The sequence below is a fragment of the Cornus florida genome, unplaced genomic scaffold, assembly GCF_030987335.1.
Source record: "Cornus florida cultivar Cherokee Brave unplaced genomic scaffold, ASM3098733v1 CherokeeBrave_3.0.0_Hap2_Chr01, whole genome shotgun sequence".
NCBI classification, from domain to species: Eukaryota; Viridiplantae; Streptophyta; class Magnoliopsida; order Cornales; family Cornaceae; genus Cornus; species Cornus florida.
In genome coordinates, this window is record NW_026775571.1 from 82,822,493 (window position 1) to 82,839,759 (window position 17,267).

A 17,267-nucleotide genomic window follows, 5' to 3' on the forward strand; every position below is an offset into this window, starting at 1 on the left:
GGCCTCAAATTTTGGCCCAATCTATATACTTAAAGTAGGTCTCAACAATTGTTCCAAAAAAATGTTTGGGTTTTTGGGCCCAATTTTGTTCAGTTGGCTCTTTTAGCCACTGATTTTCTTTACCCATTTTTATCTGTGTTCTAGGGCTCCTGTCGGCTGTCGATCCTCGAAATCGAAGGACAAGATTTGGGTTTGCGTTTGTGAGATTAGCTTCAGTTTCATCAGGAGCAGCGCCGAAAAGATTACAAGTAAGTAACTCGTCCAATTAATGGTACTGGGTTCCTTTTTGGCTTTTTCCAATCTGAAATTGATTTTTTTCTTGATTCCGTGTGTTTATGGAATCCTTTATCTCCTTTTTGATCAATTTGAATCTAATTTTATTGAGGTAATCTATATTTTATTTCAGCAAAACAAATAATTTTTTATTTCTGTAACTTCTATTTTTTTTTTTTTTTACAAGTATATCTCATTCTCATCTAATCGTTGGTGCCAGTGCCAGTTAGGGTTAGGGTTTTTTCTGCTGTGCAATCGTATGGCTTCTTCTGTCTCCCATGTCACTTCTGAACCATCACAAAAGTCTTATGGACAACCAGGAAAGGGGCTGAACATCCGTGACTTGTTGAGCGATGAACAGATAGCCTTGTACCGTGAAGCGGTTCTCGTAAGAGTATGCGGCTCTTCTCCTCAGTTATATATACACATAACATAGTGTCTATATATATATGTTTATATATTTATGGTGCTAATTAATTTAATTTGGTGTTTTTATTATAGGGGTATGATTTTCCAAAATATCACCCCCACAAGAATTCAGATTCGGTCATTGGTTACTGTCGTTCATCAATTCAGCAGTACAATAAAATGAATGTATGCAAGTTTTTTTTTTTCTTCTTTTAATTAATATATGTTAAAATTCACATTACCCTTCTTTTCATATTGGAAAATTTCTTTGGTACTAGGGGACAAATTATGAGTTTGTGAGAGCTGCGGAGGCAAACATTGTGGGTGTTAATTTCATCTTGTGCCTTACTTTTGAGGCGAAGGATAAGGATGATGCTGATGGTCAGTCTAATATTTTTCGTGCTAATGTGTTCGAGAAAAAGCAACCAATCCGCGTGGTGAAGACTCATGAGGTAAAATTAGCTTTTTTTTCTTTTCTTTTTTTAATTATTTTTTTTTTATTATACCTCATTTATAAGTTATAGGTTGAAAATTTAGGATATTAGATGCTATCAAGGATTCTATATATATATATATATATATTGAAGTTGATTGCAAGGATATTATCTCTTTTGGATTATCGTGTGAATTTTAGAAAAAGCATTACAAGGGTTCCAATCAATTAAAAAGTTCCTCAAAAAGAGGAACTAGAATATGATGAGAATAACATGTCTAATTTAGTCCAAAGCTTATGTCGATGCAACATAACTCTTATTTTGTTTTATTGTAAGAAATAAAAGGGTTCTAAACACTTAAAACTTTCTTCGAAAGAAGAAATAGGATGAATATTAAGAAATATGATGTCTAATTAGTTGAAAGCTTATGTCCGTGTACCACAACTCTTAGCATTTTTCCAATAAAAGTATTGTTAAGAACATTAGGTATTAGGTATTAGTTTTTTTTTTTTGGTAAGTAAAACATTAGATATTACTCTGTAGAGAAGAATATTGAACCCCACAAACTATTAGTTACTTTGATAACAACCAGCTTTTTTAACAGTAACTCGGAATTACTCAAAATTTTGCAATTACCATACTATCAGATAATGTTAGAGAAAAATAGAATGTAGTCATGTGCAAAACTCATGGCATATAGTATTATCATTTTCACCATTATACCTATCCTATGCACCATTATGTTCTGGATTGACATCAACTCCCTATAAACGCCAACTTAAGTTGGAGCATAACGAATGGGTTACGTTTTTCGCTTGCAATGACGAGCGCTGGAAAGGCAGTAGCGGTAACCTTAGTTGTACTGAAATTGACTGAGCCAAGTTTCGGGGAGCGCTATACAGGTTTTTGGACTAATGATGTCGAGTTGGAGATGCTATCTCAACAGGAGGATTCATGACCTTTATAAAATAGAAGGCGATGTAAGGTAGAATGTGGAATGTGGTTTTGGAAGAGGAGATGGTAAAAGAAGTGGATTCTATTTTGGGTGTTAAGAAGGGAGAAATTTTGGTGATCGGTGGTTGGTTGGTTTTGTTCATTTGGGCTTGTTGGTTTCTAATAGTAAGTGTTATTAAATTTTTTTATAAGTATAGTATGTGTTATTTAATGAAGACTATTTTATTCATGAGTTCACTATCTTTTGTAAAATGAAGATTTGAGTAAGGAGAATTACTCATATAAATGAAGATAAAGACTTTTTAGCTGAAAATGAGGGAATTTAAGTCATAGATTTAGGTCAGTGTCTCGACACATTTGACCACCTTTTTTTTTTTTCTATGAACTTTTTTTCCTACATAACGTTGGATTGTAAAATATGAAGGATTAGTACCGAGCTTTGGGAATTTTGGACCGATACTTATAATTTGTTGTGCTATTTAAGTGAGTCTAGGCTTCAGTAGCCCCTATTTAAATCAGGACGAGATTGTGGAATGGATCGATTCTTGGATTGAAATACTATCCCACGCCTTATGGTTTGTGATAATATATGAACATTTATCATTTTAAATTTGTATAATTGCAAATACTTATCAAATTTTTTTTTTGTATAATTGCAAATATATTGTCATTTTAAAAATATCTTCTAAATCCAATTTATATACATACAGAATGCCATTGTCCTTGTTATCTCCATATAAGCAATTGTAGCATGACCATACCTTTATTGTGTTTTATTTTTATCTGGTAGGGACTGCTATGTCATAACTCTCTCATGCCCTGTTGTTTGGGATGTTGATGATTGACTTGGAGTGAAAAAAAAAAAAAAAAAAGGACGATTTTCAGTTGAGTTTTAATATTGGCGAAGCAGTTGGATAAAAAAGGCATCCCTAGTAGAAGTGGTAGAATTATTCCTAGTATTTCAACTAACCCAGAGAGATAGTGTTACATTATTACAGTGAATATGTGACCTAAACGCGATTTGATTCAATAACATCGGATGAGGTTATTGAAAATGATATTAAAAAAATAAAATAAAAAGTTAACTACAGTATAGATGAAATGGCTTGTAATAGAAAAGTTTGGAGCGAGAGAATTCATGTGGTCGACCCCATTCATATGGGATTAAGGTAAGGATGATGATGATGAATCATGTGAAGTGCCGAATGCTTGAGGATGAGGAGTGTAGCGAAGCTTTACACATTTACGTTGATTCAGTGAAAATTATTACTTTTGATTCGTCTCTTAAATTTTAATCATTATGTTTATTTAGTAATTCTTTTGGATTATAATGGTTGTTTATTTATGCCTTTTGTGTTTTTTGTGCACTTTCTCATACTCAAGTAGTCCTATAAAATGGAATTCTAGGTATGTTGATAACCAACAAAAATGTTCTGGATTTGGATTTCCATCTTGACAAAGTTATCAAAGATCATACCAATGGTTAAATAATCCAATTAAGTTTATGGGTCTAACAATTTCGCTATATGCCCCTATTTTAGGTGGACTTGGTACATTTATCAGATGTGGTATGTGAGTTGAGTGTAGGATATCAAATCTTCCAACCTAAGAAAAGTGCAATAAGGCTAAAAATTCTCATATATTGAATTATATTCTTCGGAGTAGAATTAGTTGTTTTAGACAATGTAGACGAAAAGGAACACAACGAGGTAGTTTAATGTACAAATTTTTGTTACTGATATTTGTTTAGTGCATCTCTAACCACAAGTGTTGGACAAGTGTCCCATATTTCCATGTTGGATTATTGTGTCTGATCTTCTTGCATTTTTTGTGAATCTCACATACATATTTTTGGGTGTTATTTGCAGGCGATTGAAGATGTATTCATGTAGTAGTGTGAGTTGGTATTTATTTCCATTTGGATGAAGTGGGGCTGTAAACTTCATAATTGTGGCTTTAGAACATTGGATAACACACACACACACACACACACACACTATAAGGTGGTTTGTGAGCTTCCTAAAAGCTATGTGTTGACAATTAATAATGGTGGTACTCATGTCTCCCTTGTGAGATTATGCATATTACTTGGAATTTTTTTTGTTTTTATTTTTTGTAACAATATGGCTAGAAGTTATGGGTGCATGTAAATTGAATATGATCAATTTTTGGATATGAAGTGAATTCACAGCTTGGTTCTTGCTTTTGTGCCTGAAATCTTTGGAGATGGTCTGAAAGTATGTAAGGTTGTGTTCGGCTGCATGGGAATTTGATAAAATTCTGGTACAATTTTGTGAGTTACTTCTCTCTCTAATTTCACAAACTCTAATTTCATGCAACCGAACATAGCCTAATGCCTTTTTTGTCTGTGTAATTAAAACAAATCAGTGGTTATGCTTAGGAGGGAATGGCTGAAATAGAATTGGTAAGACATTTCAATCTCATAGAACAAACTATAAGAGACATTGATACATCAAATTCCTCTTGCTAGGTGGCAATCTTATTGTGAGACAAACAAGAAAAAATGTGCATAGGATTAAGCGGGGTTGATCTGATCAATCAACCGGTTAGTGGTCCATCGCTATCAAGTCGTTACTTTCGAAAGAGAGGTCAATGGGTCAGTGGTCCATCGCTATTAAGTCCCTACTTTTGAAATAGAGGATAGGGTGCAAGCCTTGGTGGAGGCATAAGAGTGCGAGTACAAACTAAGAAAAAAGAGAGGTTGATTAATGATAGTAAAATTTATATGAGGTAGGAGTAATTTACCTAGTGAAATTTTGACAATATAATTTTATTGATATGCATATTATACACACAAGGAAAAAAAATTATGAGAAAGATGGTGATAATGAATCATGTGCGGTGCTGAATGCTTGAGGATGAGGAGGGTAGCAACACTTCTAGACATTTACGTTGATTCCGTGACAATCATGACTTCTGATTCGTCTCTTTAATTTCAATCCTTATGTTGATTTTGTAATTCTTTTGGATAATAATGGATGTTCTTTGATGTTTGCCACCATTTTAGTCCATTGTCTAGTACAACATTGAAGTAATGTTGTATTGGACGTTTATAATTCTTTCACTTTATGTAATTTCTAATTTTTCTCATATATTTTTGTTATTCTTTCATCAAATTTAAGTCTTTTGTGTTTTTTGTGCACCTTCTTGTACACAAGAAATCCTATAAAATGAAATTCTAGAAATGTTGGTATTCAACATAAATGTTTCGGATTTAAATTTCAACTTTACAAAATTATGAAAAGAACTGTACTGTTAATCAATCCAATCAAGTTTATGTGTATAACAATTTGTCTATATGCCCCTATCGCCAAGGGGACTCAGTACACATATCAAATGTGGTACGTGACCGAGTGTAGGATATCAAATATTCCAACCTAAGAAAATGGCAATAAGGCTAAAATTTCATATATATGGTTTTTTCTTATCTAGAGTAAAATTTGAAACAATGATGTAAAAGAAAAGGAACATAACAAGGAAGTTTTATGAACAAATACCTTAAATGTTAGTTTTTGATATACTAGTTTAGTGCATCTCTAACCACAAGTGCTGGACAAAGTGTCCCATATTTTCTTGTTTGATTACAGTGTCTGATTTATTTTTTTTCCTAGTTGGTACTCACATACATATGCCTCCACCGAGGTTCAAACCCTTTACCTCATTCTGAAAAATAGGAACCTGATTCCACTAAGCCACTGACCCGTTAGTATGTTTGATTATTATACTTCATGTAATTTCGTGAATCTCACTTACATATTTTTGCATGTTATTTGCAGGCGATTGAAGATATTTTTTTAAAGTAATGTGAGGTTGAATTCATTTCCAATTGGACGAATGTAAACTTTATAATAGTGGATTTAGAACATTGGATTGCTCTTCATTCATAAAATGTGGAATTGTATCAATGCCATGGATTGGGTTGCATCTTCTACTAAGCCTCCATGCTCATCCTTTCCTTAAACATTTTTTAGGTCACGGCAAGGACGTGATTGATGACGGACCTCCACGAGTGTAGTTGTAGTTGACGGAAACTATCTTTTCTAATTTTTGTATCAATGCCTATTGCTTGGCGAGTAATGTAATTCGTTTATATTATTCTTATAAAAGGCATTGTAATCAAGACTTTAAAAGGTATGGATATTTTGGTCTTTTAAGCAATTCTTTAGGATTAAATGGGATTTTGATAAAGTCAAAGGGGATAGCAATGTCTTTTTACAGGTAAAAAGTGGTTTGACAATACTGAAAAGTAATTTTTAGGGTATGAGTAAAAAATGGACTAAACATTTGTAATATGAGTGATATTAATTTTAGAAAGATATTTTAATATGATATTTAGTCAAATACGAGAAAATACAAGTAGAGCTCTAGAGGTTGTGCGGCCTAAGCAATAATATAATTCTCATATCTATCTTGGGCGTATGTGTGAATTTCTTAACTGGGTGGGTAGGGTTCACTTTAATTACCCCATGTTTCTAAAAGCGCAAAATCCAAACCAATTATATGCACCGCCCACGCAGAGGAGCCCAGAAGGAGAATATATATATATATATATAGAGAGAGAGAGAGAGGGAGAGAGAGAGAGAGGAGGGGGGGGGGGGGGGGGGGGGGGGTGATGATCCATCTCTATATTACATGTCAGTCTCATGGTTGGTGCCAGTAGGGTTAGGGTCAGGGCCGGACCTGGGTCTAGGCTGTCCAGGCGGTCGCCTAGGGCCTCCAAATTTGGGGGGCCTCAAATTTTGGCCCAACCTATATACTTATACTAGGACTCAAAAATTGGCCCCAAAAAACGTTTGGGTTTATGGGCCCAATTTTGTTCAGTTTGGCTCTTTTAGCCACTGATGTTCTTTACCCATTTTTATCTTTTTCGAATCAAGAAAAAAAAATGAAAAAACGATCTGTGTTCTAGGGCTCCTGTCGGCTGTCGCTCCTCGAAATCGAAGGATAAGATTTGGGTTTGTGTTTCCAATCTGAAATTGATTTTTTTTTTTTCTTCTTGATTCCGTGTTTTTATGGAATCCTTTATCTCCTTCTTGATCCATTTGAATCTAATTTCATTGGTGTGTTTGATTATAGAATTTTGAAAATTTATGGGACGCTTGAAATAGGAGATTTTCCCCTTACCTTAGAGGCTTAGAACAAAAAAGACAGGATAAATTGGATAATCAAGAATTCAATCTTCCGTACAGACTAAAACCTCCATTCTTTTTCTGATTTATGAAGATCTCAGCCTTGCTAGGATTGCTATTTATATAATTATATGTCCAATGGTAAATGGTTGTGTTCCAAGCATATAGATATTATATATACTACGATAAAATCATAAAAACAGTACTGATGACCAATAAGGAAAATTACAAAGTTTTTATTTTATTTTATATTATATTTGCGGTCAATTATTGCTCATGTGATAAAAAAAATAAAAAAATAAAAAAAATTAAATTAAATTAAAGAGAATCAAAATGGAGAATCAGACTACAACCTCCATTGATTTATTAGGTTAAGGAAAATATGAGAAGAATCAAACATTGTTGATTTTTGTCAAACAATTATGGACCACTTTTTTTGCTTTGCATTGAGGTAATATCTAATATTTTATGTCAGCAACCTGAATCAATTCATTTCATTGCATTGCATCGAGGTAATCTATATTTTATTTCCGCAAAACAAATATTTTTTTTATAACTTCTATTTCTGTTTTATTTTATTTTATTTTGTCAATTATGTTTACAAGAAAATTTGAATCTGGGCATGAAAAAATAAATAAATAAATAAATAAATAAATAAATAAGAGAGAGAAGAAGAATTGATTCAATATGAGAAAGGCGTTATTCATAAGTTTTTTTTAGGAACAAAATGAAGATAGGAATGAGAATCAAAATGAAGAAAATGTGAATGAACTTGAAGGTTTGGTAATGAAGAACATCTAAATGAGAATGATAATATTTCCTTGAACATTAATGATCCATCAAATTGGAAAAAGATTGATAAAAAAATTGAGAAATTTATTAGTTGAAAGAGGTCCTCTAAGAGATGCTAAACTTGAAGCTTTTCAATGTTGAAGTTAATCAAATCGTACTTGCGGTCTGCGATAACACAAGAGAGATTGAATGGATTGGTTATCTTATCTATTGAAAAAGATATATTGGAAAAACATGATTGGAGCACTTTAATTGATAATTTTGCAGCTTAAAATGAAAGATCAGATTTACTTTAATGAAAATTTTGCACTGTTATAATTTTTTTTTGTGTGTGTGCATGAAACATTATGTATAAAGGACCTCATATTTAAAGTTCGCCTAAGGCCTTTCAAGATTTTTTCAATCTCAGGGCCAACCTGGTTATGGTTTTTTTTCTGTTGTGCAATCGTATGGCTCCTTCTGTCTCCCTTGTCACTTCTGAACCACCACAAAAGTCTTATGGACAAACAGGAAAGGGGCTGAACATCCGTGACGTGTTGACCGATGAACAGATAGCCTTGTACCGTGAAGCGGTTTTCATAGGAGTATGTGTCTCTTCTCCTCAACCCCATCGTTATATTTAAACATAACATAGTGTCTATATATGTGTATATATATGGTGCTAATTAATTTAATTTGGTGTTTTTATTATAGGGGTTTGATTTTCCAAAATTTTACCCCAACAAGAATTCAGATTTGGTCATTGGTTATTGTCGTTCATCAATTCAGCAGTACAATAAAATGAATGTATGCAAGTTTTTTTTTTTTTTTTCTTTTTCTTCTTTTAATTAATATATGTTAAATTCACATTAGCCTTCTTTTCATTTTGGAAAATTTCTTTGGTACTAGGGGACAAATTACGAGTTTGTAAGAACTACGGGGGCAAAGGTTTTGGGTGTTAATTTCACCTTGTGCCTTACTTTTGAGGCCAAGGATAAGGATGATGCTGATGGTCAGTCTAATATTTTTCGTGCTAATGTGTTCGAGGGAAATCGACCAATCCGCGTGGGTAAGACTCATGAGGTAAAATTAATATATCAGATGTACATTAGATTCTGTTATTACTCGTTTGGGGAGAGGAAGTTATGGAGATTTTATTTGTATGTGTATCTATATATGTATATTTATGGAGTTCAACAGCTGATTGTCTAATTCCCATTTTTTTTCATGTGTTTTTATTTTTATTTTTTTTATTTTACCTCATTTATAAGTTATAGGGTGAAAATTTAGGATATTAGATGCTATCAAGGATTCTATATATATATATATATATATTTATTGAAGTTGATTCCAGGATATTATCTCTTTTGGATTATAGTGTGAATTTTAAAAAAGCATTACAAGGGTTCCAATCACTTCAAAATTTCTTCAAAAAAGAGTAACTAGAATATGATGAGAATAACATGTCTAATTTAGTCCAAAGCTTATGTCGATGCAACATAACTCTTATTTTGTTTTATTGTAAGAAATAAAAGGGTTCTAAACACTTAAAATTTTCTTCGAAAGAAGAAATAGGATGAATATTAAGAAATATGACGTCTAATTAGTTGAAAGCTTATGTCCGTGTACCACAACTCTTAGCATTTTTCCAATAAAAGTATTGTTAAGAACATTAGATATTAGTTTTTTTATTTTTTATTTTGGTAAGTAAAACATTAGATATTAGTTTGTAGAATGGGTTACGTTTTTCGCATGCAATGACGAGCGTTGGAAAGGTAGTGGCGGTCACCTTAGTTGTACTGAAATTGGCTGAGCCGAGTTTCGGGGAGCGATATAGAGGTTTTTGGACTAATGATGGTGAGTTGGAGATGCTATCTCAACAGGAGGATTCATGATCTTCATAAAATAGAAGGCGATGTGAGGTAGAATGTGGAATGTGGTTTTAGAAGAGGAGATGGTACAAGATGTGGATTCTATTTTGGGTGTTACGAAGGGGGAAATTGTGGTGATCGGTGGTTGGTTGGCTTTGTTCATTTAGGCTTGGTTTCTAATAGTAAGTGTCATTAAATTTTTTGACAAGTATAGAATGTGTTATTTAATGAAGACTGTTTTATTCATGAGTTCACTATCTTTTATGAAGTGAAGATTTGAGTAAGGAGAATTACTCATATATATGAAGATTTGAGTAAGGAGAATCACTCATATATATGAAGATAAAGACTTTTTAGCTGGAAATGAGGGAATTTAGGTTATAGATTTAGGTCAGTGTCTCAACACATTTGACCACCTTCTTCTTTTTTTATAAACTTTTTTCCTACATAAAGTTGGATTGTAAAATATGAAGGATTAGTATTTGGGAATTTTGGACCGATACTTATAATTTGTTGTGCTATAAGCGAGTCCAGGCTTCAGTAAGCCCTATTTAAATCAGGACGAGAATGTGGAATGGATCGATTCTTGGATTGAAATACTATCCCATGCCTTATGGTTTGTGATAATATATGAACATTTATCATTTTAAATTTGTATAATTGCAAATATATTATCATTTTTAAAAATATCTTCTAAATCCAATTTATATACGTACAGAATGCCATTGTCCTTGTTGTTGTCTCCATATAAGCAATTGTAGTGTGACCATGCCTTTATTGTGTTGTATTTCTATCTGGTAGGGACTGTTATGTCATAACTCTCTCATGCACTGTTGTTTGGGATCTAGATGAGATTGACTAGAAATAATAATAAAAAAAAGGACGATTTTCAGTTGTGTTCCAATATTGGCTGAAGCAGTTGGATAAAAAAGGCCATCCCTAGTAGAAGTGGTAGAATTATTCCTAGTATTTCAACTAACCCAGAGAGATAGTGTTACATTATTACAGCGAATTTGTGACCTAAATGCGATTTGATTCAACAACATCGGATGAGATTATTGAAAACGATATTAAAAAGTTGAATACAGTATAGATGAAATGGCTTTTAATAGAAAAGTTTGAAGCGAGAGAATTCATGTGATCGATCCCATTCATATGGGTTAAGGTAAGGATGATGATGATGAATCATGTGAAGTGCTGAATGCTTGAGGATGAGAAATGTAGCAAAGCTTTACACATTTATGTTGATTCAGTGAAATTATTACTTTTGATTCGTCTCTTAAATTTTAATCATTATGTTTATTTAGTAATTCTTTTGGATTATAATGGTTGTTTATCTATGCTTTTTGTGTTTTTTGTGCACTTTCTCATACTCAAGTAGTCCTATAAAATGGAATTCTAGGTATGTTGATAACCAACAAAAATGTTCTGGATTTGGATTTCCATCTTGACAAAGTTATCAAGGATCATACCAATTGTTAAATAATCCAATTAAGTTTATTGGTCTAACAGTTTCGCTATATACACCCTATTTTAGGTGGACTCGGTACATGTATTAGATGTGGTATGCGAGTTGAGTGTAGGATATCAAATCTTCCAACCTAAGAAAACTGCAATAAGGCTAAAAATTCACATATATTGAATTATATTCTTTAGAGTAGAATCAGTTGTTTTAGACAATGTAGACAAAAAGGAACATAACGAGGGAGTTTAATGTACAAATTTTTGTTATTGATATACTTGTTTAGTGCATCTCTAACCACTAGTGTTGGACAAGTGTCCCATATTTCCATGTTGGATTATGTGTCTGATCTTCATGCATTTTTTGTGAATCTCACATACATATTTTTGGGTGTTATTTGCAGGCAATTGAAGATGTATTCAAGTAGTAGTGTGAGGTGGTATTTATTTCCATTTGGATGAAGGGGCTGTAAACTTCATAATTTTGGCTTTAGAACATTGGGTACTTGTTATATATATATATACACACACACACAAAGGTGGTTTGTGAGATCCCTAAAAGCTATGTGTTGACAATTAATAATGGTAGTCATGTCTCCCTTGTGAGATTTTGCATGTTACTTGGAATATTTTTTGTTTTTATTTTTTGTAACAATATGGCTAGAAGTTATGGGTGCATGTAATTGAATATGATCAATTGCTGGACATGAAGTGAATTCACAGCTTGGTTCTTGCTTTTGTGCCAGAAATCTTTGGAGATGGTCTGAAAGTATATAAGGTTGTGTTCGGCTGCATGGGAATTAGATAAAATTTTGGTTCAATTTTGTGACTTACTTTTCTCTCTAATTTCACAAATTCTAATTCCATGCAACTGAACACAGCTTAAGGCCTTTTTTGGCTATTTAATTAAAAGAAATCAGTGGTTGTGCTAAGGAGGGAATGGCTGAAATAGAATTGGTAAGAGATTTCAATCTCAGAGTACTATAAGAGACATTGATACATCAAATTCCTCTTGCTAGCGATGCTTTGGTGGCATCTTATTATGAGACAAATAAGAAAAAATTTGCACAGGATTAAGAGAAGTTGATCTGATCAACCAACGGGTCAATGGTGCATCTCTATCAAGCCCCTACTTTCGAAAGAGAGGACAGGGTGCAAGCGTTGGTGAAGGCATAAGGATGCGAGTATGAATTAAGAAAAAAGAGAGGTTGATTAATAAAAGCAAAATTTACATGTGGTCGGAGTAATTTACCTAGTGAAATTTTGACAATATAATTTTGTTGATATTCATATTATACACGCGAGGAATTTTTTTTTTTTTTTTGAGAATGACGGTGAATGGTGATGATGAATCGTGTGATGAGGAGGGTAGCAACACTTTTAGACATTTAAGTTGATTCGGTGATAATCATGACTTCTGATTCATCTCTTTAATTTTAATCCTTATGTTGAATTTGTAATTCTTTCGGATAATAATGGATGTTCGATATTTTGATGTTTGCCACCATTTTAGTCCTTTGTCCAGTACAACATTGAAGTAATGTTGTATTGGAAGTTTATAATTCTTTCACTTTATGTAATTTCTAAGTTTTCTCATATATTTTTGTTATTTTTCTTTCATCAAATTTATGTCTTTTGTGTTTTTTTGTGCACCTTTGTACACAAGGAATCCTATAAAATGAAATTCTAGATATGTTGATATTCAACATAAATGTTTCGGATTTAGATTTCAACTTTACAAAGTTATCAAAAGAACGGTACTGTTGATCAATCCATTCAAGTTTATGTGTATAACAATTTGTCTATATGCCCCTATCGCGAAGTGGACTCAGTACATATATCAGATGTGGTACGTGACTGAGTGTAGGATATCAAATCTTACTCACACACACATGTCTGAGGTTCAAACATTTTACCTCTCTTTGAAAAGTAGGAGCCTGATACCGTTAGGCCACTGGCCGTTAGTATGTCTGATTACTATACTTCATGTAATTTTGTGAATCTCACATACATATTTTTGCACGTGTTATTTGCAGGCGATTGAAGATATTTTTTTGAAGTAGTGTGAGGTTGAATTTATTTCCAATTGGACAAATGTAAACTTCATAATAGTGGATTTAGAACATTGGATTGCTCTTCATTCATAAAATGTGGAATTGTATCTATGCCATGGATTGGGTTGAAATGTGAATTGAATTCCGTAATATCCCCCAAGTATGACCCCGGTGTAATACCCCTAATTTTAAAAAGGATAGTCTCGGCATTTTTTTTAACATATTTAAAACTTTATTTTATTATCTTTATCGCATTTTTATTTAATTGGTTATTTGAACTTTGACTTAAATTGTTTTATGTGATTATTTGGTTTAATTGTTGTTTACCTATGTGTCATCATGTGTTTTAAATTGAATTAAGTGTTTTTAATTATTTAATTGGGTTTTTAATTGAAATTAATTAGTTAAGTGGATTTAATTATGTAATTGTTTTTTCATTTAATTCTGCTTTAAGTTACAGTTAACTTTGGGGTTGGAAATTTCACGCCGTAACAAAAGTAGTTTCATGGGCCGACTAGGTTTAGAATTAGGCTCTGTCTCTGATTAAACACGGATTAGGGTTTATGTTTTTACGCCTATATATATATGGTTACTCTGTATCAAGGGTTGGAAAAACAAAACCCTATTCACGTACCCAAGATACAGAGAGGGAAACAGAGAGCAGTTGTGGGGAAAACAGAGTGACGCTTAAGAGGAAGTGTATAGAGAGGACCAAGGAGGTTGAGTAAGGATTAGAGACAGAGTTATAGGAAGCTTGGCGGCGTTCAGAATTGCCGGAAAACTTAGAAACGACACAGGGATTTCAAGATTGAAATCACAGGCAAGTTCTTCTCTTTCTCCTTCCCTTTGGCTTGTGTTCTGTGCACCTAGACAGTCTCTAGGAGATTAATTGGCCTTAAACTGAACCATGCATGTTTGATATATAATTTGCTTGATCGTTTTATCTGTGCAAAATTTATTTACAAAATAATTATAGTGCGCATGTTTTCTTGACTCGGTTTTGGCATAACGTCCCACTGTTCTAATTTTTATTTTGAATCTTACTGAAATCAACCAAGGTCTGACTGGATTCTAGACGTAAGTTAAGACTTCAAATTTAAATTGGAGAAAGAACAGAGGGGTTGGGATAAAACTGATCTTGCAATTTAGTTTCAGTGTCGTTCTTCAACAACGCTAGTTTAAATGGCCTGATTAAACTCTGTAATTACTTTCAAAACTATTGTAAACAATCTTGGGGAATGCTTCTAGACTAAATTACGAGTCCTAAGTTTGGTTTTAAAAACTAACAGAGGGTTAGGAATAAGCCGGAGAAGGAGCACAAGAGCTGAAACACGCACCAGGGACGAAGGCTCACACAGGAGGTGAGAGCCAGCTCCATGGAAGTGGGAGCCGGCTCCCACAACAAAGTGGAGCCGGCTCTAGGAAGTCCTAGAGCCGGCTCTAGGCTGGAAAAGAGCCTGCTCCAAATTCTGGAGCAGGCTCCCTTGTTATTTTTAATTTCTTTTACGATTTTTTTTTTTTATTTTCTACATACTATGTTCACTGTTGGAGCATGGAGACTGTTTGAATGAATTTGGAACTTTACAGAGGGATCAAGGAATGAATTTTGAGTGTTATTAAGACCCTAAATTGAGTAAAGTTTAATTCTAAGTTGTTGGGACAAACAGTGTAAAAATTAAGGCACTTAACACATGGAAGTTGAATTAATTGTTGAATTAAAATTCAGCAATTTGATGGAACATAATGTGTTTATAAAACTTGTTTTAGAATACATTTAAGTGCATGATAAGGTCATCTAATTATTAATTTTGATCTATGCATGCTTAGGAGGCTAGTTGCTGAATTATTAAATTGTTTACTGCAACTATATGGTTAATGTTTGGATTTAATCTGCTGAAATATTTAAACAATCTTCTGAGTTGTTTTAGCAATTTATTGGTTAATAATAGGATTATTTAACTTATTCACATGCATGATGGAGTCCCTGACGTATTAAATTTGGTCTATGCATGCTCTGGATGTTAGATGTTGATTTGTTAAATCGTCTCCTGCAACTTTATGGTTAAATGCTTGGATTTAAATTGCTGAAGCTTTAAATATTTTTCTGCAATTGGTTGGATGGTAGTTTTGGTCTGTAAATTATTGAACTGTTATATATGTTGTAATTTACATGGATATGGAGGATGGTATGTACCGGTATGGGACGGTGACATACTAGGGACGGTTTAGCTCAAAACGCATAAACCTAACCTAATGGATTAATGGAATGGATTGAAAGATATCGAATCCTAATTGTGACTGAGTCAGATCAGCTGTAAACAAGTTGGATGACTTCCCGGATTAACGGATGGTAGTTAAGTCATATCAACTGAATAAGTTGAATGACTAACTAGTTGGTTTTTTGTATGACATTTTAATAAATAGTTGAACTACATACCCTGGATTTGGACGGACTTTATATATATGGTTATGGTACCACGAGTTGAGCTTGAGTCTCAGACTCGTTGGTTAGGGTGCGTATATGCAGTGGATGCGTAGCTGGTTATAATAGGTTGAGGTGTACCCTGTTAGGTCTAGGTACTCATGCCCACCTTTGGGTGCGTATTCGCATGTTGCCTTCTATTCAGGTTGAGACCCCTATTATAGACTAGTGAATGTCCCTTAGTGTGGATATATTTATATGTATCGACTAGATAGATATTGTGAGGTGTCTACGGTGTATCTGCGTATCGGGTCACTGTATGGATTGCAGTTAGATTAGAACTTGCTCGTGGGTCTGACCCACTCATTTATTATTCTTTTCAGGTACAGGACGGTTCCAGCCTTAGAGCTTGATCGTGCTTGTCGAGGACAGTCTCACTTTCATCTGAATACGTAGGACTTCTCTCGATGTTTCTAGCATTATCTATTTTCAGTTTTCAGTTTCAGTTGAACTTTTGGTTATGGGTCCATCAGTGGATTCCCAAGTTGTAACCTTGAAGTTTTGGAGGATTGGATTTTTAATTTTCAGTTATACATGGAGGATTTTATAATTAATGTTACTTTCAGTTTTATTCCATCACTTTTGTTTCATTTTGTCATTTGTGTTCGCTTTAAAATACTTTAATTGTTTGATATTCCCTCGGGTTTGGGCCTGGGCCTGATCAACCCGTGTCTCGGATCCGAGGGGTATCACACCCGGCATCTTATAATTCCTAAGGTGTGATATGTGGTTCAAGGGAGTCTAAAGTTGACGCCTTAGACATCTTTTACCGAGCCTCGATGCTCATTCCTTCTTTAAACATTTTTCAGACCACGACAAGAACATGGTTGATGACGGACCTCCACAAGTGTAGTTGTAGTTGACGAAACTATCTTTTCTAATTTTTGTATCAATGCCTATTGCTTGGCAGGTACTTTAATTCGTTCATATTATTCTTATAAAAGGCATTGTAGTCAAGACTTTAAAAGGTATGGGTATTTTAGTCTTTTAAACAATTATTTATCTCCTTGATTCCGTGTGTTTATGGAATCCTTTATCTCCTTTTTGATCAATTTGAATCTAATTTTATTAGTGCGGTTCATTATAGAATTTTGAAAATTTATGGATCGCTTGAAATAGGAGACTTTCCCCTTACCTTATTGGCATAGACAAAAAAGGCAGGATAAATTGGATAATCAAGGAGTCAGAACTAAAACCTCCATTCTTTTTCTGATTATGAAGATCTCATCAAGTGTAAATGGTTGTGTTCCAAGTATATACATATTATATATGCTACGATAAAATCATAAAAACAGTACTGATGAACAATAAGGAAAATTACAAAGTTTTTTTTTAAATATTTGCGGTCAATTATTGCTCAAAAAAAAAAAAATGAAGAAGAAGAAGAAGCTAACTAAAAAATTAAATTA

At 33.4% G+C, this 17,267-nt stretch overlaps 2 protein-coding genes across 2 annotated transcripts; both read left to right on the forward strand.

The window, feature by feature from the left end:
- The first annotated feature begins 126 nt into the window (after positions 1-126).
- On the forward strand, positions 127-4,269 carry LOC132303249 (uncharacterized). Its single transcript, XM_059800437.1, has 5 exons — positions 127-248; positions 494-667; positions 775-867; positions 960-1,133; positions 3,938-4,269. Exons 2-5 carry the CDS (start codon positions 533-535, stop codon positions 3,959-3,961), a joined length of 426 nt encoding a protein of 141 aa, XP_059656420.1. The 5' UTR covers positions 127-248; positions 494-532; the 3' UTR covers positions 3,962-4,269.
- A 4,172-nt stretch (positions 4,270-8,441) lies between these two features.
- On the forward strand, positions 8,442-12,054 carry LOC132303843 (uncharacterized). Its single transcript, XM_059801313.1, has 4 exons — positions 8,442-8,595; positions 8,705-8,797; positions 8,900-9,073; positions 11,727-12,054. Exons 1-4 carry the CDS (start codon positions 8,461-8,463, stop codon positions 11,748-11,750), a joined length of 426 nt encoding a protein of 141 aa, XP_059657296.1. The 5' UTR covers positions 8,442-8,460; the 3' UTR covers positions 11,751-12,054.
- The last annotated feature ends 5,213 nt before the right edge of the window (positions 12,055-17,267 follow it).